Source organism: Poecilia formosa, unplaced genomic scaffold, assembly GCF_000485575.1.
Source record: "Poecilia formosa unplaced genomic scaffold, Poecilia_formosa-5.1.2 Scaffold273, whole genome shotgun sequence".
Lineage (NCBI taxonomy): Eukaryota > Metazoa > Chordata > Actinopteri > Cyprinodontiformes > Poeciliidae > Poecilia > Poecilia formosa.
The window spans coordinates 681,738-706,883 of NW_006800212.1; the positions used below are offsets into that span (position 1 = coordinate 681,738).

General features: G+C 39.0%; 1 protein-coding gene across 2 annotated transcripts; it reads right to left on the reverse strand.

Annotated features, from left to right (window-relative positions):
• Positions 1 to 2,194: 2,194 nt before the first annotated feature.
• Positions 2,195 to 24,783, reverse strand: LOC103151191 (DEP domain-containing mTOR-interacting protein-like). 2 transcript variants are annotated; one of them, XM_007571109.2, is made up of 10 exons: positions 24,382 to 24,783; positions 24,083 to 24,172; positions 20,227 to 20,405; positions 19,441 to 19,564; positions 13,157 to 13,335; positions 9,489 to 9,671; positions 8,528 to 8,665; positions 7,093 to 7,163; positions 6,717 to 6,821; positions 2,195 to 2,623 (listed from the first exon to the last, which is right to left on the reverse strand). In XM_007571109.2, exons 1-10 carry the CDS (start codon positions 24,393 to 24,395, stop codon positions 2,495 to 2,497), a joined length of 1,212 nt encoding a protein of 403 aa, XP_007571171.1. In that variant the 5' UTR covers positions 24,396 to 24,783; the 3' UTR covers positions 2,195 to 2,494. The 2 variants fall into 2 exon arrangements, with proteins under 2 accessions (XP_007571171.1, XP_007571170.1); XM_007571108.2 differs by having other exon boundaries at positions 24,083 to 24,175; positions 24,382 to 24,782.
• Between the last annotated feature and the right edge of the window lie 363 nt (positions 24,784 to 25,146).

Below are 25,146 nucleotides of genomic sequence, written 5' to 3' on the forward strand. Positions count from 1 at the left end.
GCTGAGTCTGTGTGCAGCTGGCCAGCATCGCTCTGAATTAGCAATGACAGCCGGCCTAACTGTTCCGCCAAATCTGCATGATGGGCAAACAAACGTGGCTAACAATTCACAGACCTCAGATCTAATCTGCTGTTTCATCAACGTTTCTTTCCACAACTTCTCAAAGGTTCTGACTGTTATCCTTGAAAAATAACCTCCTCTAAAGCTGGAATGTGAATTATTAAAGTTGGAAGTTTATCAGCACATCAGTGAATGACTTACTGACTACTAGTATCTTGATTTCTAATCTAATTGCTCTCAATGCTCCACAATGCATTTTGCGACGGCGCTACAATGTCCCTATTCATGAAAGAACGAGCTGGTCACAAGACTTCCTGGATCCGCTGTATGTCTCTGTAGGCCCTGATAACTTTCCTTAGGCCAACATGAGTAAGAGATGTATGTGCTGATATAAAAGCAGTAATCCTATCAGCCACTTCACTGTTATCAGTTCAGGAACTGAGAGGCATGTGTTGCAAGAGACAAAAAAAAAATGGACAAATAAAGGTGAGGACTCCGCAAACTCCTCGTTTCTAATAGAAGTAGTTTCACAGCCATGTCTAATTCCTCACGATTTCTTAAAATACTTCAAACTAAGCTACACAGTCAAGCTAAGCTCACATTGAGCATCCAGCTGTCTAGTGTTTGCTTGTGTTGTACAGTATAACAAAAGCTGCTTCATTCAACCAGAACAGAGCTCTGAGCTTCATGCAGAGATCAGCATTTTACCACGCTCACCGTAACAAAACAACATGATTGTACTGAGCAGGTAAAACTTTTACCCCTGACACGAGTAACAGGATGTTAACATCTGCTTATTTGGATTTATAGGCACATTTAACGGTGGGAAAAAATTATAATTTAAGTTGAATATCAATCATATTCACACTTTAAAGACAGTGAGAAATGTATTTTAAGCACATCTATTTAGTTAGGTGGGGAGATCACACTTTAAAATTTTAGTTTTTAGCAGGATTAAAATTATTACTATCCATATTAATGGAACTGAAGCCTTTTTAAATGTATCCTTTATTTTTCTAAAGTTGATCTAAGTTTCTGGGAAATTACTGCAGCTAAACACGGTGAGTAGGATGGTAAGGGAGGTAACACAAAATATCACCAGAGTTAGAGAATTACACAAAAGAATTACACAAAAGAAAACCATAAATTGTTAAGTCTTTGCATTGATAATAGAAAAAACAACAATTCTGTTCTACCATCACAAACAAAAACATGTTGAACTCTATTAAACAAACTGGAGCCATGTGCCTTGTTAGGATGAGAGCAATGAAGCCTTCCAGCAACAAACACTACAGACTCACCTGTATGATCATGAAAGCACTTTATGTCCACTGTTATGTATGGTAGAGGCTCTGTGATGCTGTGGGCTTGCTTCTTTTCTGAGTTCACTTGAAGTCTTGTAGAGTACATGGCATCTTATGTGGATTATTTAATATTAAAATCTACTGAACTCATTCTATTAGAGACGCAATCAGCCACAAATCTGAATCTGGCAATTTGCCTTTGATTGACTAGAAAATCATCAGCTATAAGCTTTTGATGCATTTTTTTTTAGTTTAACCTAAAACTCCTAAACAATGAGATACATAAATTGAGAAGATTGTGTAACTCCTAAAGAATCAGCAACATGTAATTTCCATGTGTTATAGTCCTTAAAAAATAAAATTGTTAAACATTTTAAGTGACAGGTGACATCTCAAAGAAAATTAATGATCACTGCTTCTCTCAGCAGCATACTGATTCTAAATAAATTACTATAAAAAGACACAAAATTGCTCTCTGTNTTTTTCCAAAACATTCTCACAACTTAAAAACACCTATACATTTAACAAATGTATCCTTTAAAATGATGTTTTTCTTTAAAAAAAAAAAACAGGATAAAACTCAAACCAACAGCATGTAAAATGTGCGTCTCTCTGTTCTGTTCAGTAGAGGGCAGTGCTGAGCAGCAGGAGGAGTCTGGGGCAAAGGTCATGGACTATATTCTTGAACAGTACAAACCCATTTAGGTCTACCCTGCTTCCCTTATGATTGCTTATCTCCACATTCTGATGAAAGGCGCTGCGTCGAGTCCTGTAACATTCATTTAAAACTCTCAGAATCAGCAAACAGATTCAATTTGAGCACAAAACCAGGAATACAGTTTGGTAATTTATTTTTTCTGTTTCCCCACACTTGTGTTTGATGGGATTCTTGCTCTTTCCCTTCTGAAGGCAAAATAAAAAAATTAAAAAAAAAAAAAAAAGAGGAACGGCCAGCAAGATGAGCCGTTTACCCAAATCAGACATCTCAGTGTCCGCTTAGATCAAACCAGATGGAATGAGAGCTTCGCTGCAGGTTGTCCACGTTTCTCTGGTGAAGAAGTTCAAAGTCCTTGTTTTATTTCCTCACTTCAGTTCGACATGTTGGTATCTTTTTTTCCTGGTAGGCCTCGTCAGACCGCCGCCTCCTCCATCACCTCCATGACGATGGTCCTGGGGCCAGTCAGGATCAGGTTGCTGACGGTCCGGTAGTCGTGGCAGAGGACGTTCAGGCCGTTCACAGACACCACAAACTGACACACCTGGAGGCAGAGAGGAGAGCTGCTTCAGGCTCTTTCTAAGGTGATTTCACAGTTTCAGTTACTCTTTAAAATGAAATTATCTTTAGCAGTTGTTTTTCCTAAATAATTAATTTAGCGAGAACACATTTTGCAGTTATGAATACACATAAAACACAGTGATGCTTCAGAGATAAAATGAGAACTGGAAAAAAAGAAACAGCGGACACACTGTGTTTAAAATGTCAGTTTTCTGTCGTGCAAGAAAAATACTCTTGAAAATATTCTTGGTTTTAGTTTTCTGACTTTACTGAACATTGCATAAAGATCACAGTGGCTCTTGTAAAAATAATTAACTAATATTTCTGGTATTGCTTAATAAAAAGAGAAATAAACATCTGAAACAATTGGTTGGTGGATTTTCTTCCTCCTTAGTTGCATGTTTTTGTTCGTCTGATGGTTGTTTTGATTATACTTGAAACAGAAACAGTTTCAGATAGTTTCTGTGATTACACCAAAACACAGAGTTTTGGTGTAATCAGAGGAAGTTATTAGTTAGTGCAGCCAATAAAAAACTTCCTAAATTGACATTACATCAGAGGAATAATCTTTAATAACAGAACAACACTTTAAATCTTGTTAAACGGGTAGTAACCAGCAAAGCGTCTAACTGAGCAAACGTTTAGGCGCAGAGAGTCATTACTGTTATCAGCAGTAACGCTATAAAAGCACGACGGCCACAGCCCAAACACACTTCTTACACACATAAACCTTGAGACTCTTATCATTATTACCAAAGCTGCAACAGCGTGGCGACTGATAATAACATGACCTCATGTTTTAACCCTTTTGAACTCCTAGATGTTTAAGAACAACAATATTGTTAGATAGCAGTTAAAAAAAAAGAGATGAATGTAAAACCTTTTATTCTTATTTTGACTGCCTTGTATATAACTAAACTAGACCCTAAGCTACAATGCTGATAGTCCAAAATGTCTAAGAGACTTGTAATAAGTTAAATAGATTAGTTTGTTCTGAGGATGACATGAGGTAAACATTTCATTCCTATGAGCTTCCTCCAGATTCAGCCCGATTCAATTCTTTATTTATCCCAAAGTGGGAGTAAATGTTGCCGTAATTTATATCACCCAAGTGTCTTCAAAAAGTTGCTAGGGACTCCATGATGACATTTCCTGGACGACAACCAATCTGCCTCATTCCCTTTTGATGCTTTTTTTTTAAATCTGTCGGCTACGCATCAGAACAAACGTCTGAAAGTAAGAAAGCAAGAGAATAATTGTCCAAACATACAATGTCTGAATCCCAAAAACGATGAACAAAAAGAACAAATAACCTAGCACAGCTGCTCCAACATGAGCTGTGCAATTCTAGAAATATTGGACAATGGATGGATACCGGAGTCATGTAATTACATTTCCTTAAATGTGAGTAGATAGCTGCATCCATCTCTAGTCGTCAAAGATGGATAATATTTCCCCAAAGCTAGCCATGAGTTAAAATGTAGTCAGTGCAAAACCTCCAGTCTCAGACCACTTACCACCAAATCATAAACGTCGGTTAATGGGGAAGAAACGACCAGTACACCTGAAAAGGATACAAGTGCATGCTGGTTCAGAGGAGCTTATGGTAGCATTTCACTGTAAACTAAACAAAAACAATTTTGGTTTTTCTGATAAATCAGAGTGAAGGAAAGAAACGGCTGGGAAGAAAACGAGGTGATCAACCTCATATCTCTCTATGCATTATTAAGAAGCTTAAAAGAAACAAACAGTTTCCCTTAAGGCAATCCTCGAGGTTCTTCTTCACCGCTTCTTTCCACCAACCTGCTTAACTATCTCTGTACACATTCCTCTTGGACTCTCCCCCTGCTGCTCTTTTTCTTTCGAGCTCAGGGATTATTAGTGTTGGCAGGGGCCCAGCTGGACTCTACGGCTCGTTGTACCAAGAGAGTTAAAAATCTGTTTTACAGAGAGAAGGGAAAGCAAACCGTCCTCAACAAAACTAAACAGGCCGTAGATGCAGTGAGGCCTTGCGGAAAAAGAGATGATGCAGAAAAACAAAGAGTGTAAACAAAAATATATAAATGCTACAGTGCAAACTAACAGGAGCCCTCGGTTACTGAGAAAGGAGGGGGTTTACACCAGTTTCAGGTTTGTTTGGGCAAACGCAGCAGATTTGTGGACAGATGAAATAAAGACAAACCTACACTTACATAGAGATAGATGTGACATTCAATCTCAGGCTTTATGATGTTGCATGAAATGAAATCTAAAAAAACAAACAAAACAAAACCCAGTGTTTTCACTGAGCGGTCCAAACACAAATCTCTGCCAGCAGTGGGGATTCTGCTGAGCGCACTGGTTTCCTGGAGACCTTGAAGTGACAACAGGAATCCAGGAGAGTCTCAACAAGAGTGTTTACCAAAAATGTCAAACTGTAACTTTAACAGCCAGTCTGATCCTGGTCGTTCCCACAATCCAGCTCAATAAACTCAATCTGTGTTAAACAACGTGGCTCCTACTTCGTTGCTAAAATTGTTTCAACTTGAACCGACAGCAGCAGCAATCTTGTGCAAATTTACAATCGGGACGCAGGCAACCCGTTCGGTACACACAGAAATCTCTTGTGAAACAGGCTCATTGGGGAGAAAGACAAAGATGCAAACGTTGAGATCATAATCAGGCCGTTAAACATGAGGAAAGCCTGTTAATGATTTTACAACCTGCAGCATGAGCTCGCCCTCTCCTTTGACCTCCGGCCTGAGCTGCAGGGCCATCACTTTACAAGCTCAGACGTTTCTCTCTTAAGAATCATTACACATCACTAAAGTACTCAGGTGAGATGAAACTAGAGCAACCTTCAAGGAAATGCAAGCAAATAAACCCACCGGGCTGACAAGAAACTCAACTAGTCACTGTTGATGGAGTCGCTGGAACACAGTCGTTTATATTTATACTTTATATTTCCTAATGTTTACTATAACATACTAAATTATATGTCTGCAACTGAAACTATGTGACATGTTTCCTTTCACATGGCAGAAATACTGACTTGTAGAGAATAACTATACAATCACAACGGCGCTTCCAAAACGCAGCAGTGTAGAAACACATGTGGGATTCTTTTCAGCAGCGCGGCCTCTATAACCTTCGTACAGAATATTTCCAAGGTAATAACAGCAACCAAAGAAGAACTGACAGTTTCCTCTTTCAGTGCTGCTACTAAGACTTCATCTTCAGCTCAGTTCAGCTCACATGATCTGATTTTTTTCTTTTCTTTTTTTTTTGTTCTTCTTCTCTCGTCTTGTTCCTTCATTTTTCATGTCGAGGCGTAGGTCCCCACTGAATTCCCAGAATTCTTAGCTGTGGCTCTTGTTGACATATTTGCATGCCAGCTGAGGCAGCAGAGGAAACATTACCCTGTTTACATTTCATTTTTCTCGGTTTTCCCCTTGGACGTGGCAGGTTCTTTGCTGTCCTTGCCGTCTTCCCTTTGCGGACAGAAGCCACAGAAACGGTTCCTCTTTTCTATTCCTGTCTAACGCTTCTCCTAAAACATTTACTTCTTAAAGAACATTTAAGAAGCATTCAACGGAGACACTATTGGAGATTAGTCGTTAGAAAATTATGTTTTAGTTTTCCCAAGTGAAAAAAAAAAAGCTTTTCACTGTAGTGTCTTCGATAATAATTAGTGGATATTACAAAACGACTACCTTTATCTTTATGTGAGACAGAAATGTTTCTCAGTGATTTGAATACTTTTCTTTTAAATGCATTGAAACAATCAAATTGCTAAATGTCAGGAGACCGTCCATGTTGAAAAAATATAAATGCAGATTTCAGAGCACATTTGCTAGTTAAACCATAATGGCTAGATAGTTAATAAACAGTTTAAAAAGGCAACTTTTAAACTTTCTTAGCCAATTATACATCCACTTCTGCTTAGTGTGCAGATTCTCACCAATCTGTCCTCTGTGGTCATAGTTGAAACACATCTATCTATCTATATATCTATCTATCTAGATCTTATTTGCAGGAGGTTTGATTTTGCAGTAAATGTTGGTTCTCTGTCGGGTCTAACCCCAGCGGATGTTTACCTTCATGCCAACTGCAGCAGCCGGTCCACCAGGATCCACCGCCTGGATGTGACAGGGTTTGCTTCCTCGCACCACGAAGCCCCAGCCCACAGCATCACCCACAATCTGAGAAATCAAAACCAAAGGGGAAATCTTTAAAATACATCTGCGTGCTTCTGATCGCAAATGATTTGTCAATAATTTCAATTATCACATAAAGCAGGTAGTTAGTCATTTGCTAAATATCATCAGTGAATATTTGTCTTCTTGAGGCACACACACACACACACACACACACACACACGCACACGCACACACGCACACACACACACACACACACACACAGAGGACCAAAGTGTTACAAATGTAGAACTGCTCTCTGTTTGTGCGATCGTACAGTGAAAGTCTTCTTTATAAAAGGCCCTCCTGGTGTCAGAAGCTCCTCTGGAGACACTTGTCTTTTCACAACTGTTGAGAAAGAAACACCAAGACAAAACACATCGTTAGAGTGACAGTGAAACAAAATTATAGGCCTGAACATCATGGACATGCATGAGTGAAAACACCTTCTTGTAAACTGAACCAATGAGCGCATACACTGAAAACACAAATACAGAAATCATTCATCTGCTTAAAAACGTTTGTGTTTGTCTGCGTGTAGAAAATGGGAGAATAGGTCACATACTGACAGCCAAAGGCACGTTACTTCCTAAAAGAGTGCTGCTGTCCCCTTCTTTGACTTCCACTAATCAATACACACATCCCTATAACTTTATTTTTGAATTGCATATTAAAATATGCAATTCAAAAATATTTTGAATTGCATATTTTAATCTGAAAAGAGAGAGGAGAATGACAGGATGCCATATGTTTCAATGCATTTAGGTTATCAGATAATTTGCTTATTGCTGTAAAACAACAAACCTCTACAAATAAAAAAAAGAAGTGCAGCTGACCAACCTTTAGATCATTTTTATACAAATGAAAAAGGATAAATGAAAAAAAATTTTTTTTTACTATAATCTGACATTTCTGCCTCCCATTTAAAGACCGGCACTGTGGAGGATCTTTGATCTGTCCAACTTCATAAACGGCTATGAATACATGTGACCATGAGCTCATCTCGCTGTGATCACTGATCATCTGCTATGAATGCTTGGATTTTCTGTCTCACTTTTACATCATAAGATACAAAATAATAAATGGTTTTGTGTGGAAACGTATGACCTTTAAAGTCCAAAAGCATTGCATTTAAGATATGAGACATTTCTTGTTTATTTAAGAAGCAACAGTATTTATAAAGTAATACAGTTGTGGAGGAGTCCAATGCAGGGTCAGATTATAGTACAATTTTTCAAACCAAAGCATATGTGTATTAATGACCTAGTCAAAGTCCAGATCTAAGTTCAATTAAGTATCAGTGACAATACTGAAGAAAAAAAAAAAAAACATACAAACTGACTGAGCTTTATTGAGTAAAAGATATGAAACATTTTGGAAACAGTACGACATTTTGCTTCACTTTATGTTGTTCCGTCACACAAAATACAGAACAGTTTTTGTTGGTAAAGTGACAAATGTCAGCAAATTAAAGGGTTTATGAGTGAGAGTGGGGTAAATGTTTTCAAAAGGCAGTGTTTGTTTTTTAGCTTTATACCGGTCATAATTGAGCAATGATTGATTCTTGACAACAAAATAACCTGATAAAACCTTGTTTGCAGAAAACTGAGCTTTAGAGACCTGGATTCTCCCATTTACACATGAACAAGATGGTACATTTTATATAAATCTGAGTGAACAGTGCAGCTGGTAGTGCCTCCATGCTGACCTACCAGATTTGGGGTTGCAGAGGACCGGTGGGCTGCTGCTGAGCGTTGGGCTGCTGCTGTAATAGCCGCTGCTGCCACAGCTGCTGCTCATGCTGCTTCGTCGAACTCCAACCGCGACCTTGATCTCCTTAGTGGGACTCACTAACGCACAATTAAAAAGTCAAGAGGTGAAAAATGCAACTACATCACCTTGCCTGTGACGTGCAGAAACATGAAAAAATTGTTCAAATTTAACTTTTATAAAGTAGGAATTAAACAAAAAATGACAATTGGTATTGTAATATAAAATGTAGAAATCACGGAAACTTTGTTTCTTAAAACAAGCTACCTTACTCCGTTTTGTTTTTTTGTTGTTTTTTTTTTTTTAAATAAAACACCAAAAATATTTTCCATCTAAAATTTCTTTGAGATGACAATAATACACCGAATCCAAAGCTGCTAGAAAAGGCCTTGACACCTTCAAACATTTGCAAAATTTGTTGTGGTTATAAAAACGGGAGAACTTGTTAGACACAGACCAGCTTATACTGCAATAGAGGGAGGAATCAAATTAGAAAATCCCAAGAAACGGCCTCTGAGGTCATGATGGGAGGCCAGTGACTGTGTGACTCTGCATAGCAACACAATCAGGACTCCTCCTCTGTTATCTTTCTAAACCATGGACACCAGTATTACCGAGTGGGAGTGTGCCTCTGTTCTGGTATATGAGTCAACAGGAGATAAGGCAAATTAGGTAAATATGTCACTGTTTACAACAGAATGATAGGGGTCATCGCCAACCTTTACAGCTAGATTGTTGTCTTGATATGGACACAAAAACATCTCCGCAGTTAAAATTATATGAATTTACAGCTTCCCAGAAAATGTGATGACATCTTCAATTGTCCACATATCCTCTCACAGGAGAGGTAAACCGGGTGTGCGTCAGGCTTGGCTGGCATTAGTTCTGCGGCTCACTGGGTACCTGAGAGGAAGCTGGTGTTGCCTCCGTCCGACTGCTGCTTGCGGAGGCAGAAGGGGCTGTCGTGGCTCTCGGGGATGCCGCGGCCGCGTTCGTGGAGAAGTTCGATCAGCCGCCGCCGTCGCCGGAAGTTCATCCGGAACTGGTAGAGGAGCGGCCCGTCCACAAAGTGGTGCTTGTTCGTGACTGAAGCAAAGAAAAAGAGGAAAATGAATTTGTTTTTCACACAACATGTAAAAACAAGCAAAAAAAAAAAAAGAGTAAATTCATGAAGTGTGTGGCCTTCCTTTGACGCTTATGTTAAAAAACCCCCAGAAAAATATGATAAACATATTTTATTAGTCTGCTACCTAAGATGATCAGATAAGACCAGTTATCATTTGACACAGTTCAAGCAGTTAAACCACAGCTGCAAAGTACAACCAACGCAAACTTATGAAACCAAAACAGGAAACAAAACATTAAAAACAGAGAGCTGCTCAGGGACTTGAACACTGCTGCTGCCGAGTCTCATCTTTTTATGCTAATAATGAAAACATTTCCAGCTAATTCAGTACAGTTTCTGTAAAGAGTTAGACACGCAGTTTAAGGTTGGTGGTGTTGAATTTTGATTTATATTCTACCGTGTTATTGACTTGGACATTTCATGACATTCTTGTTCAGTCATGTTCCTGCATTTTCACAGATTTATCCTGTTTTCCACTTTGCTTCTTGGTAATGTTTTCATGGTTTCTGCGTCACGTATCATTAACGCCTATATGTACCGTACTCTGGTAGTACAGAGAAATTTGTTCTTAGACACAAAGTTCTTTCTGTCCAGAACATTTCATACTTCACAAGAACTTTATTATCTCCTTATTAACCTAAGCATACTCATTAACAAGAGGAAAGCAGATTGTTCTCTGCAATGTCAGCAGTCCTGTAATGTGTTTCCTTCAATTAATTAATTCAAATCCACTATTCGGACTATTTCATTATGTTAGGAAGTACTCTTTATTTGCAGCAGAAGAACTCTCCGTGATCCTACAGAGATCATCTACGCCTGATATTTAATATTGTGGTTTTAGTTTGGTCTTCATGGGGCTGAGATTGCACGGACCCGTGCCTCTCAGAGTGCGTTAGCATGTTTGTGCTGTGTCGCCACATTCTTCTGCCCTCCAGACACTCAGCTCTGCTAAGGAGCTGGAGGACAGGAAGTGAGTCACAGAAGAGGGAACAAATGGAGAAAAAGAAGGAGCAGAAATAACTTTTTCACATGATGCAGCATCGGCCCGTTGTGTGGCCCGGGCTATGCAGGCAGCCCGAATGCCCATAGGAAATGCACCATTTTTTTTTTTCCTTTATCAAATCAGTTCCATTTTTAGATACCTAATAATGTATGAAAGAGCACAGCATTTGGCATACAGACAAGGAGAAATTAAATTATAAGTGGATAGTAATCTCTAAACATCAGCCAACGGCGCCTTCTAAATATTTAGAATTTAAATACAAAATTTTTTATTAATCTCAAAGAAAAATAAATGTTGTTGTATCTCATATCATTGAAGGTTCTTCAAAGAGTTGCTGTGTATAGTGATGGCTGTAGGCAGGAAGGATCTCCTGTAGCGGTCTGTATTACAACGGCTCTGAAGAAGCTTCTGACTTAAAGGACAGTTCGTTTTTCTATGACAGTCTCAGTAAGAAGATGGTCAGGGTTGTCAATGATTTTCTTGATTTTATGAAGAATTCTCCTTTGCATCGTCATCTCCAGAGGCTCCACACAGTACTTCCCAGAACAGAACCAGAACAGATCCAGCCTCCTTTATCAGGCTGCTGAGCTTTTTTAAGTCTGTGGCTCTGATGCTGCTGCCCCAACAGATGACGGTAGAAGAGACGACGCTCTCAGCAACAGACTTATAGAAGATCTGCAGCGTCTTGTTGCAAACCTTGAATGAGTCTAAAATGGACAGAGCAAAAAGTAATGGCGAGAGTACAGGGCCCTGTGGGGCTCCTGTGCTGCTGACCACCTAGTTCCTTCAGTCTCACAAACTATGTTCTGTACGGAAGAGTGCTGCATACTGTGCACATCTGAAGCAAAAACTGGCTACAATTTATTCTTCAGCCCTTAAGAGAGCTGAAGTAGAGGAGTGTGATATGTTCTACTTCTGTATTTGTCAGAAGATTCATTTGAAAAGGAAAAAAAAACAGCACAGTATAGACACAGTATAGACTTTCAACATGAGAGAAAAATCACTGAGAGAAATGGGAGAAGAAAAGAAAATACATTTTAATCCAATCTTCCAATCAACAGTTATGTTCCCTGTTGTAACACAGTGTCTGATCTGATTAGATGCCATTTCCAAATCAAACTGTCTTTCATTTGATGAAATTGTTTGACAGAATGTGAAACATGAATGCTCTCACACAAACTGCACAAAAGGAATTTAAACCAGCTGGTGGACGAACAAGCTCTCAGCCACAGAAGCCACTGAAGAACTTTGGAAACTTTGCTCTCGAATCTAACAGAGACAGAAAGCCTAAAGGCCCACTGGCACACTTTGGGGAAAAATGTTAAAACAGCAAAGTGTCTATTATACCAGTAAACAGGCTGATCCACAGGCAGGTGAGGATGACTATAAACCAGAGAACAAATTTAAACGTGATCTTGGCTAATGTGAGATAAAATATGAGTCAGTGTCGACTAAGATGAGCAGAAGCGAAGTTTAGGAGAAGTTTCCATATTTCAAACTTTCAGATACCACCTAAAGACCTTAGTAACCTATTTTTTTTTATCTTCAGGTGTGATATTTTAATAAAATATAGAAAATAAACCTGTTAAAACCTTGCTATGAACAATGAATTTGTTCAAATAAGACAGACTGCCAAAGCTTTACATGCCAACAAGGTATTTTTCACAATAGTGATTAAATGAAAGTTTTTAAGAGTTGGTGATCCAGCATCTATAACAGTAACCAGTATCCAAGGGGGAAAAACATAGACTTTTAACCCCAGAGGTGAAGCTCTTACAGCCAGATGAAAAAGAAGACATTCCTCTTCCCAAAAAAACCCACCTTGCATTCAATTTGAACCAGAAATCACTAAGTTAAGTATTGAAAACCCAAAAAGTGGTAGATGAAACTCAATACACTTTAACACATACTAAACGTTTTCTATCAGGTAGAGACCAGTGTTGTGTAGTTGCTAATCATCGCTGTTTGGGAGTGGCCGAGTTTCTGCTGGTTTATCACTGCGGTCCAGTCTCATGCAACCATTTCCTTAAAGGAGCGGTATTATGAGCCTGGAATTTTTTTCCAGGCACATAGTGTCCTTTTATAGTCCAATCAAGTAACTACTTTATCTCCAGTTGTTATAAAAATGTATATATAAAACATGACTTAATTTTGCAGTTTGATGCCTTGAAACTGGCGTCTGTCTCTTTAAGAAGCTCCTGCTGTTTCCTTCACACCGCCTTAAGAACGTCATGTGAGACCAAGAATTTAGGCACCGGTGAATGTCCGCCATGAGAGAAGTACAAATTAAAGGATTTTTCAAATGCACATTAGAGGAATCGAATCAACGCTCTGGATATGTTTTATGATGAGGAAATAAAATTATAACATGGCCTACAGTTCAAACAAGTTGATTTCACATAATAAGATCATGTCAGGGTGAACATTACTTCTCCTCCTCACCATGCTGAATGATGCCATGTTCAAGCAGCCTCCGTCCCAGCTGCTCGGCCTCCTCTCTGGTGGGCATCTCCGCCTCCTGCAGCAGCCAGTCGATGAACTCTGAAGCAACCAGGGCGCGCTCAAATGCCATCCCTTCTTCTTCTCTGGTTTGTATCAGGTTGTTCTCAGTGTTCATCAGCCTGTATTAGGAAAAAACAGATAAAACCATGGCAAACTGTGAAATAACTAGGAAATACATCCACCAACCATAATGGCTACAATGCTATTATTACCAAGTTTTATTTCCATAGCAGAATATTAAGAGAATTAAGAAGGTTTATTTAAACTCAACTAAACCAAGATAAGAAAAAATAAGCTAAGATGAAGTGCCTAAGAAGAAAAGTAAAACTAAGTTAAAAGTATAACAAGCTAAGCTAAAGGAAAATAAAAAAAAAAACTTAGGATAATGCAGTGCTAAAGATAGGCTAAGCTAAATTAAGACTAAATATGCCAAAATACACAAAACTAGAGAAAAATACAGCAATTTAGGATAATCCAAGATGTAAGCCAAATAAAATAAATTAGGTCATGTTAAGGTAAGATAAGAAAAGAAAAGTTAAATTACAGGAGGGAAAACTAATTAAAAATGTACTAAAATAAACAACATTAAATTTAACTAAACAATCAAAGAAAAGGCTAAGAAGAATAAGGGGGAAATAAGCTAAACAGAAGTAAAATAAGCCAAAATTACCTAAGCCAAGCTAAAAGAAGCTAAAACTTAGCTAAACCAGATAAAAACGATAAAGACTTGAAGAATTAAGATAAACTAAACTAAATTTGGTTAAACTGAGACACATCAAGTCTCATTATAACAAGAAAAAAGAAGTTCAGTAAGCAAAGATTAAGAAAAACTCAGCTTAGCTAAAAGAACCTAAAATATAATTCATTTGCTTTCTAGAACCTCTGGATTCAAAACTATCCCTTCCCACGTTGTAGCGTTCATGGTTCAAGGAGAGCCAGAGGCTTTCCCACCTCAGCAGGGACACAGACAGGTTTCAGCTGAAATGCATGATAACAATCACTCCACTGCTCCGAGGGCTAAAAACCACACTTCTGTCATAACCTTCAAGAAACATGACTGGACAAAAAAAGGGTGAAGGCGATGCTAAAACTTATACACCTGCTAAATTAAAAAGGACTTTAGCAGTTGGTATAAAACACTTGCTCAAAAATAAATAAAAATACAATTTAAACATTTTCCTGCTGGTGTGTACTTTAGATAATTACCAACTTACTTTTGTAAGTCAATTAAATCAGCTTGAAGTAGAAGTGTGTGTTCTGAGTTGAACTGTGTGACACACGGAGAACTAAAAATAAAGTGACACACACACACCTATGAAGACCAGAATGTCTGAATCTTTTCTCCTGCTGCTGTTTAGCAAGTACACCCATAAACTAATCATCTACCTGCTTAAATTATATAAGACATGCAAGTCATTGCAGACACATTGCGCTTTCGTTGCATCATTTGCACGTGTCAAAACATGTCCTAGTGAGAAACTGTAGCATTAAACTTTCTGCCTCTCTGCCTCTCTGCCTGTTGGCTATTATTTGCAGAGTCAAAGTAAATTTCTGCAACCGGTTTTAGCTCCTAAATATTAATTGCTGGATAAACATGTATACACCTGCTCTGGCTGCAGGGAACAAAAAGCCCCCAGCAACTAGTGACCAGTTAAGAGAGGTCCAGCAGACTAGAATAACCAGTGCTTTCTGCCTGTGTGACGACTGAACAGGTAAAGTGTAAAAGACATTGCATGTTTCACAGCCGGAGATGAAAAGCAACAAACACAGAGCCAACACATGACCGAACAAAAGAAATTAAAGTGAACTTTGAATGAGTTTGCCAACTTTCCATTTCCTGTTCTCAAAATTGAGTGATTTATCTGCCGTTTGTCGGGGCATTTAAGAGAAGTAGTAGCAATTTTTTATAACCCAGCAGAAAATATTTTTATTTTCCACAAGACAGATGGTCGCGGGTATGGGGGCATTTTGCACTAATCAGTAAATGCAGAAGGCTAGTTTAACTTGGGAAAAGGACTTAAATTTAGACAAAGGAGACCAGCTTCTGTGTTGTTGGTTAGGCAGAGTGGGATCCTAATGAATCCAATTTGAACCAAATGAAACCGTACTCAGGTGCATTAACAAGCCTTCATTCTGCAAAAAGCTTCAAATTACCACAGGCACTTTATTCTGTCCTCTTAGTTTGGCTCGATCCACTGTGTAATGACAGTTCAGAGAAAGCCAGAGGCCCTGATGACGACGACAGACCAATGCCCTCATTACACATCGCCCGGGGACACAATTTATCTGCCAGATTTGGACCAGAGCTGCGAAAATAAAGTAGAGCTGGAAGCATTCAGGGATTAACATGTGGAGTGAAATTAGTACTTTTAAACTCAATGCAACAAAGATTGTTTTTCCCAAAGTCAAAACACAAATGTCGATTCATTATTACCATGGAACTTGAAAGATTGAATGCTGTTTGATCCACATCAACCTTTAAACTCAACAGACTGTTATGCTAGCTCAAATGCATTAGCTCAAAGTACTGCACTTTGTACTTAAATAGAAACTTAAGCAATGCAATGCATTATTCATCTCCTGAGACCTTAAATATTGTGCAAATACTGTGTTTGAACGGAAAACGATAACAGAAAATGGGACACTTGGGCAACTCTGGCCTGCAGACGCTCTTAGCTATTCATTCGCTCACTCCAACGCATGACGACGACTACAGCCATGCAAAAACTTTCAACAATGTCGGTGTCATGTTCAGGGTCACTGAGTGGGCGAGTGAGAGCTTTTAAAAGTTAAATATAAGGAGAAGGTCTCTTTAAGGGCTTGGTGGTAGAAGCAAATTCTTAACATACCTGATTTTGATGCAGAATTTAATTGGACTAAATCAAGTTCTTTCTCTGAATAAATGTTTTTTTTTGTTTGTTTTTTTTTTGTTTTTAAAGCTCAATTTACAAGATTTCCACCTTAAAAGCAAATACTTACACAGCCTCAATACAAAGTACAGACTGACTTGTAAAAACCAAGAAACAGAAAACTTGGATTGATTAATGAAAGTTACAGTTATGTCTTTAAATCAGATATATCTATTTTAATTAGGTTTTACTGTTAGATGTTGAGGAAAGGTTGAGTCAAAGCAGTTATGTATGGAGCTATGTTTCTTTGTTTCTCATTTTCTCCTATTGAACGTCTTTTGTTCTTACAAAGTTTAGTCCAACTTGCAACCTTCCACTGTCCCGTACCACGCCACAAAACGCTTCTATTTACAGGAAGAGATCCAGATAAAGCTGCCAAACTAACCAAATTTGTGCAAACTTGACCCTTTTAAGAATAACTGAATTACGAAATGCTTGATTATGTTCTACAAATATGTTCACAGAACTTTGACTCTTTCTATACTTTTAGGATGTAGTTTCTACCCATGATAATCAGTCATTTTAAGAACAAACAGCCTCCATTTGCAGTGGAAAATATATGCAACCATCAGTGGAGCATGTCAGTGAGTGTGGTTCACCGAGGTTAGAAAAGACTCTGACTAAATTGCAGCTTAAGGAATGTTTTTTTTTTTTTTCTGATGTCGTTTTTAGCCTTCACAACCAACAAACGACAATCCTCGCTATGGCAAATTATCTTAGCAGTGCTGTTCAAGTAAAGTGGACACGTGTGGATCTTCGTAAGTGACGAAACGGTTGCTTCATGATCACACGTGGCCAAAATGTGGCATGCAAGGCTGGACACATTTATTTTGTCACCACGTTACATAACATGGATGTCCATACCAAAAACAGAAAAAAAGGAAAGAAAAAAAGGACCCAAAGATATAAGGAAGAACGAAACCAGTGTGTTGAGAAAAAATACTCATAGTCCTCCCCACAAGATTTAGAAACTGCTGGCTGTCCAAACCAGATCTGTCTGCTGCCTGTGTTTGGAGTCTATTTATGTTGTTTTCATATTTGACAGAATAAGAAATAAATGTATTTATGAGGATGACTGTTTTTGTTCCAGTGGGAAAGCTTCGTGGAAATGGTACGAAACATAGCAAACTGTATGCTCACGTACTTTGCATGCAGCAGGGTTTTTGCAGCTGCAGAAAAATTTCAGTGCCGTCTTACTAAAAAAACCGAAGCAGCTCACAGGATTAAAATGGGTGTCAAACAGGACTGAATCACCGTGTTCGTGTGTTTCGTTGATCTCGTTGCTCTCGTTGCTCTCGTTGCTCTCGTTTGGTTTGTTGTTATAATAAATGAAATGATTCTGATCTGTTTACATAAACAAACAAAAGCTTGACTTGTGAAAAAGAAAAAACTAAACTTTCCACAGGAAAAAAAAAAACTAAGTGGTTCATTCAAGCTGCAAGAAGTCAAGCGAGAGCAAGACTTCATGAGGCTTTGCTGTATGTTTGACATGTTGGCAGTCTTCTTCAAGATCTCAGAGTCAAAATAGAGCTCTGCTTTCTCCTGGGAAAACAGTGAGAGACAACTGCAAACAACAGGAAGTAGGAAAACCCACATCACCTAAATGACAAGCAAGTGTACAAACTGAAAGCTTTTTCTCCATGTCTACCAATGCTTTAATTGTAGCCTTAGAGTAAATTGAGTTACCAAACAAGCGTGTAAATGAGTGCGAGAGTGGTGCGCTGCACCATGGCAATTGCATAAACATGTAGCTTTAAGAGCGGACTTGACAGCTGTGTCCTCTTCCACTATTTCATTCTCTTACGCAATAGTGGAGTGTATGGGTGTGAACATGTGTGTGCGTATTCCCAGAGACGCTAAAATAATAATAATAATAAAAAACAGGTCTGTGATTAAAAGTGTGTGCCACTTCAGCTAGAGGCACAAAAACACAGCTTGCTTGTATTCCTGAGCACGAATGCGCTCGCAGCGATTTCCAAAATCAAAGATGTGCAGTAGATACAAAGTTGATGACAAGCAGAGTCGTCCGTGTTTACGGTGTTCTGTAAACAAAGCTCTTGCACGGACAAAACCAGTGCATCATCGCTCGGTAAAGATGCATCCAGTCATTTCTGCCGCCCCCCCTCCCCCCCAACACTCCTTTCACTCTCCCCAAATTTGCAGGCTTTTATCTCGGCCAAGCTGAACTCTGTGTCCTAATTTAATGAAAACCATTTACAACGAAACTAATTCTCAGAAAAACATGAATGATGCTTTTTCTTCCTGATGTAGTCAATCAGCAGAGCATCAACAACAGTAGGGTAGATGAACAAAAGAGGAAAAAAAACAAAAAACGGGAGCGGTATGAGTGGAGTGGTCATTCACTATTCATCAGGCCATCTTCAAGGAGAAAAAACTCTTACATCCTGTAGCTCAACATTTGATGTTTTAATAAGAAATGTCTGAGTACAAGTCCAAGTATCACACTGGGGAAACAATCACAATATCTTTTAAGTGACAACTTTAGGGAGTCACAAAATGTAACTCTTGGCTGTTTCCTCTACTGTCTGTGATATATACTTACATTTCTCTAAATTAAAAAAATTACAGTTTATTTGTTTTGCAAATCATCTTTTCAGCTTTTTAAAATATGAAAGACGTTCCCAATGAGAGGAAGACTGTAATGGCTGCTTCAGTTTCCTGTTTGTCTGGGTCATTTAGCTTAGCTTAGATTCAAAAGCTCTTTATGTAGGAGAAAGCTGTGCAGAAAGCAGCAGAAACACGAACCATAAGTTTAGCAACCTTCAAAGCAAAGTCTTTGAAGCACACAAACAAGTTTTTGCTTCACACAATTAACATTTTGTTTGCTGATCTCATCCAGGCTGGTACCTGTTACAACACCTGACCAAGACTGAAAGTGTTGAATATTGATTGCTGATAATCAGATGATGCAAAATTTCGATCTTGGTTCTACCACGTCAGTCACCCGTATTTATGCAATCACTGATAGGAAATTGTTTGTTAAATATTTCCTGTTTGAGTAAATAAAAACTCAGACAAATTGGATCATTCCCCCTGTTTTCAATCTTTAAATTAGTCTGAGTTCCGAAAAGCTCACTTACTGCATACTATGAGGCAGCTATTGATTGTTTTTTCCCTAAACTCTGTCAATAACTAAAATAACAGTGTGTTTTCTCATCAAATGCAGTACCATTTCAGGTGAAATGCATGCTAAACAGACTAAAGCCATGTGTAGAGTATCCCTTCGTTTTATCATTTAACAGCACCAGACACGGTTGCATTAGCATGTGCACGTGTTCTCATGTGTGTCCATACTTTTCATATAGCCTCTGTCCCCTCATGAAGACCTTGGCTTCGCTGTCCAATGGGAATGTGCCGTCGTCCTTTCTGAAGCGGTACAAGAGCTTCATGTCTTTGAACTCCCGGTGCTCATCACACACTGAAAGCACACAAAGGGGAAAAAAAATTTAAGTTAGAGTCTGAACATCTTACTGGCAAAAAACTTAAGAAGTAGAGTAGAGTAGTAGAGTCTGTAAGTAGAGTCTGAATCACAGCATCTCTGTGATTCAGGAGTAGGGGAAGAACAAGGCAGCTGTAGTTGGACTGAAGAGGTTACTGTTCTGGTCTGTCTTGGTGAAGATGGATCTGAGCCAGACAATCTTGACTTACAAGTCAGTCAACATTCAGATCCTCACCTATGCTCAAAAGATATCGATCAGGACCTAAAAATAATATATATGTATTGAGATAACCCAATATACGTCAGAGAGCCAGTAGGTAGGTAGATACCTGCATAACTCCATGATGCTCATGCAAGATGACTTTGTGTGATCACTTCTAAAAACATTTCCTAAAAGGTTGATATAAAACTGTTCTGTTCCTGTCCGTCTCTGTAGTTTAGTCAAATGTAAAGCAGATAGAGGAGCCACTGCTTTTAAGCCAAGTTGACTGAGAAAACATGGAGAATCATCCATTAGGACACACTGCTTGTTCCCAGAAAATGTCAAGTGAGGCCCTCACTGTGAAAAGACACACTAGCCATTAACACCCAACATTAACTCGCCCAACCTTTCTCTGGGATGCAAAACATTTTAGCCTCACCGTGGTGAACAATGCTCTGGTCCAAGAGTTTCTGCATGATCTTAATGGCCGTGTCCCGGTCTGAGGCTTCCTTATGTTCGATTAGCCAATCGATGAGCTCCTTGGCGACAAAGCAGTTCGGGTAGGTTCGGAGGTGGTGCCTCCGGTCCTTGATCACCTTCCCCTCATGGAGCCGCAGCCTGGAGACAAACGAGCAGCAGAGGAAATGTGATTGACGCTCGATTCCTAGAAAGTAAGACAAGAATCTTTCCGCTCTATTTTTAACAGTTGGTAATTTATGATTTTGTTCTGACAGGCAGTTAAATCATGAGCTGGAGAACCTTATCTCTGATCTCTGGACATCATTACATTTCCTGTTTGGGTTGAGCAGCATTATGGTCACTAAATCCAACATCTCTATCAGAGCAAACAGAGAGTTAGTTGAAGAATAACCTGAACTCTAAAACCGTCATAACATTTGGCAGAGCACGTGTCTTTTCTGGGCTCAAGGTGGACGTATGGAGCTGAAACACAGTTTTCAGGGAACTACAATGCATTTGTTTCAATATTAAAAAATCATGACCTCATCATGCTTCAGCAGCTGCCCTAGATTCCTGTTTCCCACCATCTCCGTGTCCTCTACCTGAACTGGAGTGTTGTGAATCGGCTTTAGCCAGGCTTCCTGCAGCTTGCTCGATCCTCTCCATGCTGAGTCTGTGTGCAGCTGGCCAGCATCGCTCTGAATTAGCAATGACAGCCGGCCTAACTGTTCCGCCAAATCTGCATGATGGGCAAACAAACGTGGCTAACAATTCACAGACCTCAGATCTAATCTGCTGTTTCATCAACGTTTCTTTCCACAACTTCTCAAAGGTTCTGACTGTTATCCTTGAAAAATAACCTCCTCTAAAGCTGGAATGTGAATTATTAAAGTTGGAAGTTTATCAGCACATCAGTGAATGACTTACTGACTACTAGTATCTTGATTTCTAATCTAATTGCTCTCAATGCTCCACAATGCATTTTGCGACGGCGCTACAATGTCCCTATTCATGAAAGAACGAGCTGGTCACAAGACTTCCTGGATCCGCTGCATGTCTCTGTAGGCCCTGATAACTTTCCTTAGGCCAACATGAGTAAGAGATGTATGTGCTGATATACAAGCAGTAATCCTATCTGCCACTTCACTGTTATCAGTTCAGGAACTGAGAGGCATGTGTTGCAAGAGACAAAAAAGAATGGACAAATAAAGGTGTGGACTCCGCAAACTCCTCGTTTCTAATAGAAGTAGTTTCACAGCCATGTCTAATTCCTCACGATTTCTTAAAATACTTCAAACTAAGCTACACAGTCAAGCTAAGCTCACATTGAGCATCCAGCTGTCTAGTGTTTGCTTGTGTTGTACAGTGTAACAAAAGCTGCTTCATTCAACCAGAACAGAGCTCTGAGCTTCGTGCAGAGATCAGCATTTTACCACGCTCACCGTAACAAAACAACATGATTGTACTGAGCAGGTAAAACTTTTACCCCTGACACGAGTAACAGGATGTTAGCATCTGCTTATTTGGATTTATAGGCACATTTAACGGTGGGAAAAAATTATAATTTAAGTTGAATATCAATCATATTCACACTTTAAAGGCAGTGAGAAATGTATTTTAAGCACATCTATTTAGTTAGGTGGGGAGATCATACTTTAAAATTTTAGTTTTTAGCAGGATCAAAATTAATACTATCCATATTAATGGAACTGAAGCCTTTTTAAATGTATATTTTATTTTTCTAAAGTTGATCTAAGTTTCTGGGAAATTACTGCAGTTAAACACGATGAGTAGGATGGTAAGGGAGGTAACACAAAATATCACCAGAGTTAGAGAATTACACAAAAGAATTACACAAAAGAAAACCATAAATTGTTAAGTCTTTGCATTGATAATAGAAAAAACAACAATTCTGTTCTACCATCACAAACAAAAACATGTTGAACTCTATTAAGCGAACTGGAGTCATGTGCCTTGTTAGGATGAGAGCAATGAAGCCTTCCAGCAACAAACACTACAGACCCACCTGTATGATCACGAAAGCACTTTATGTCCACTGTTATGTATGGTAGAGGCTCTGTGATGCTGTGGGCTTGCTTCTTTTCTGAGTTCACTTGAAGTCTTGTAGAGTACATGGCATCTTATGTGGATTATTTAATATTAAAATCTACTGAACTCATTCTATTAGAGACGCAATCAGCCACAAATCTGAATCTGGCAATTTGCCTTTGATTGACTAGAAAATCATCAGCTATAAGCTTTTGATGCATTTTTTTTTAGTTTAACCTAAAACTCCTAAACAATGAGATACATAAATTGAGAAGATTGTGTAACTCCTAAAGAATCAGCAACATGTAATTTCCATGTGTTATAGTCCTTAAAAAATATAAATTTTAAACATTTTAAGTGACAGGTGACATCTCAAAGAAAATTAATGATCACTGCTTCTCTCAGCAGCATACTGATTCAAAATAAATTACTATAAAAAGACACAAAATTGCTCTCTGTGTGATCTAGTCTTACTATATGTCATTGGAGAAAACAAATGGCTGTCCTGTTGGCAAGAGCGCATTGTAAAGATGGATTGTTTCTCACCTCTGAAAACAAACAAACAAATTCTAGATTATTATTATTTTTGTATGTGCAAGATAACTTGTGCAAAAAAGATTTTAGTTTTGTTTTTTTTTCTAAATCTTTGCCAAATGTGCCAGTATGGGCCAATGTATATGATTTAGGTGAGGGATGAGGCAGTCCATTAAAGATAAGATGGAGTGGGTCAAGGTCTAAGTTTATTTTTAAAGAGGGGCGAACAAGATCTTACACAGGCAGATGGAAACACGCAGTATGTCACGTCAAGCGTCCAGAACAGGGACCGCTATCCCAAGCAGCTCTGCATTCACTGACACCAGTGATGCAGCCAACTGGCAGCGTTAGCATACAGCTGTGCCAGAAATCCTAACACACACAAACACATGCATGCTGCACACAACATACAGTTATAAACACAAAAACTCTCTGTGGAGCAAAAGAAGAGCACACTGCATTCACCTCGTAGAATGTGCAACAAAAACAAAAAAAGAAGGAAGAAAAAAGAAAACTATAAATCTCTGCAAGATTATGCAACTCCTTAAGTGGGTGCCTCTGCAGAAAAAAAAAAAAATAATAATAACACCACTTACACCCAGTTGGATAAAAACTTTTCACCACCATGCCCGTTTCCTTTTAGTTCAACTGGGGGGCTGAAATTCCAGGCATTGGTGCCATGCTTCCCTACTGAGCCTCCATTCATCGGCTGAGGTCATGAGGCAGTGAAAGCCAGGGTTCTGGAGCCTCTCTTTATATACAGTAGGCCTGAGGTTTCAGACTGTCAACAACTCCACCAGGGGAACTCCTATATGATTCACTGACAGCGGCGATAGGCAGGGATTATGGTATGTTACTGCAGCTCATAGGGAACTGTATCAGTGGAGCAACCAAAAAAAAAAAAAAAAAGGAGGGAGTTATGCAACCCTGCAAAAGGCAGCAATTACAAAGCTAAGATTTCTATGGGTGTGCATGTATGGATGTCTTTGTTTGACTCAGCATGCTGCAGTAAGGCTGCTCAATCTGGCTGTAGTTGCAGGGAACATTATATAAAACATGTTTACCACAGCAGTGTCTTGTTCTGTCATGCCTTTATTTTTATTTTTTTTTAAGTCTCTTTCCAGGGGAATGCAGGAGGAGATAAGGACCTAAATTATTTGCGACGGTTCAAATGTGCTTAGGATTCACGCTGGACGTACAAGTAGAGATTAATACACAAGTGTGTGTTGTTGGGGCAGGGCTGAGAGACCCACCTCAGCTGCTCTCCGGTGACAAGCACCTCAGCCAGCCGCTCCAGTTCGGCTGCCTTCTTCTGCATGGTGGTCCCGATCCGGTCCATCGCTCTGCTGAAAACAAAAGGCGCCAGACCACAATAACATTGGTGTTAATCGAAGACAAGTCCGATGTCTCTGTCGGGACTGCTGCGAGGAAGAAATGTTGGCAAAGCTGAAAATTAAATGTCCGTCAGAGGCGTTTCAACTTGCATTAAGAAAGTAACAAAGACATGCCTTCTGATGACGGACGCTGCAGTCTCACCTGGGGTTCTACTTACCCTTCTAGCACCATGGAGAGCGAATTGATGAGATTATTCCTCGAGTAAATTTTTGAAATGATAATTATTCCATGCGAGGAGAAAACTGGGAGTCACAGCAGCAGCAGAAGCAGCCCCATCAACAAACATCCACGTTTAACCTCAGAAAGCATCCTCCCCAATAATAATAATAATAATAATAATAATAATAATAATAATAATAATAATAATAATAAAAAAATATCAGCTCATTAATGAATGCACTTCTGCACCGCACCTTAACAGCTTCTCTTCTAAATTTCAATCTGAGTTGTTTGGACGCAGTGCAACTGGAACAACTCTGTCCTTTCAGAGCGGCTGTCTGAGCGCGGTCTGTTACTGACACTGTCACACCACAAGGCGTGAGCACACGCTTTCCTCCCCGCACAGCGCGCACAAAGCCCCCGCATTGGGAGGACTCTGCTGGCGTCACGGGGGGAGTTAACCGGAGAGGGCGGGGTCAACTGAGGGTGAGCTCCATTCCGACACCGTGTGGGTATAACAGGTTGGTGGGGCTTGGACAAAAGTCATGTCGCTTTTAGGAAGTTTTCAAATTAAACAAACCAAATAAAATAAAATAAAAGTTCTTTTTTCAAACTGTTTTTTTTTATGTTGAGCTGATCGTTGGATGTAACTCATATTCCACACTAAGATAAATGGCATATTTATTCCTTTGCCACAAATAATAATAATAATAATAATAATAATAATAATAATAATAATAATAATAATAATAATAATAATAAT

What these genes read in the sequence shown, in the direction of transcription:
- LOC103151191 (XM_007571108.2), bottom strand. An exon ending in GTCACCGGAGAGCAGCTGAG is followed by an intron (nt 20,406 to 24,082) that starts GTGGGTCTCTCA and finishes GTTTGTCTCCAG; the next exon opens with GCTGCGGCTCCATGAGGGGA. An exon ending in ACATGGCATCATTCAGCATG is followed by an intron (nt 9,672 to 13,156) that starts GTGAGGAGGAGA and finishes TCTTTGCTTCAG; the next exon opens with TCACGAACAAGCACCACTTT.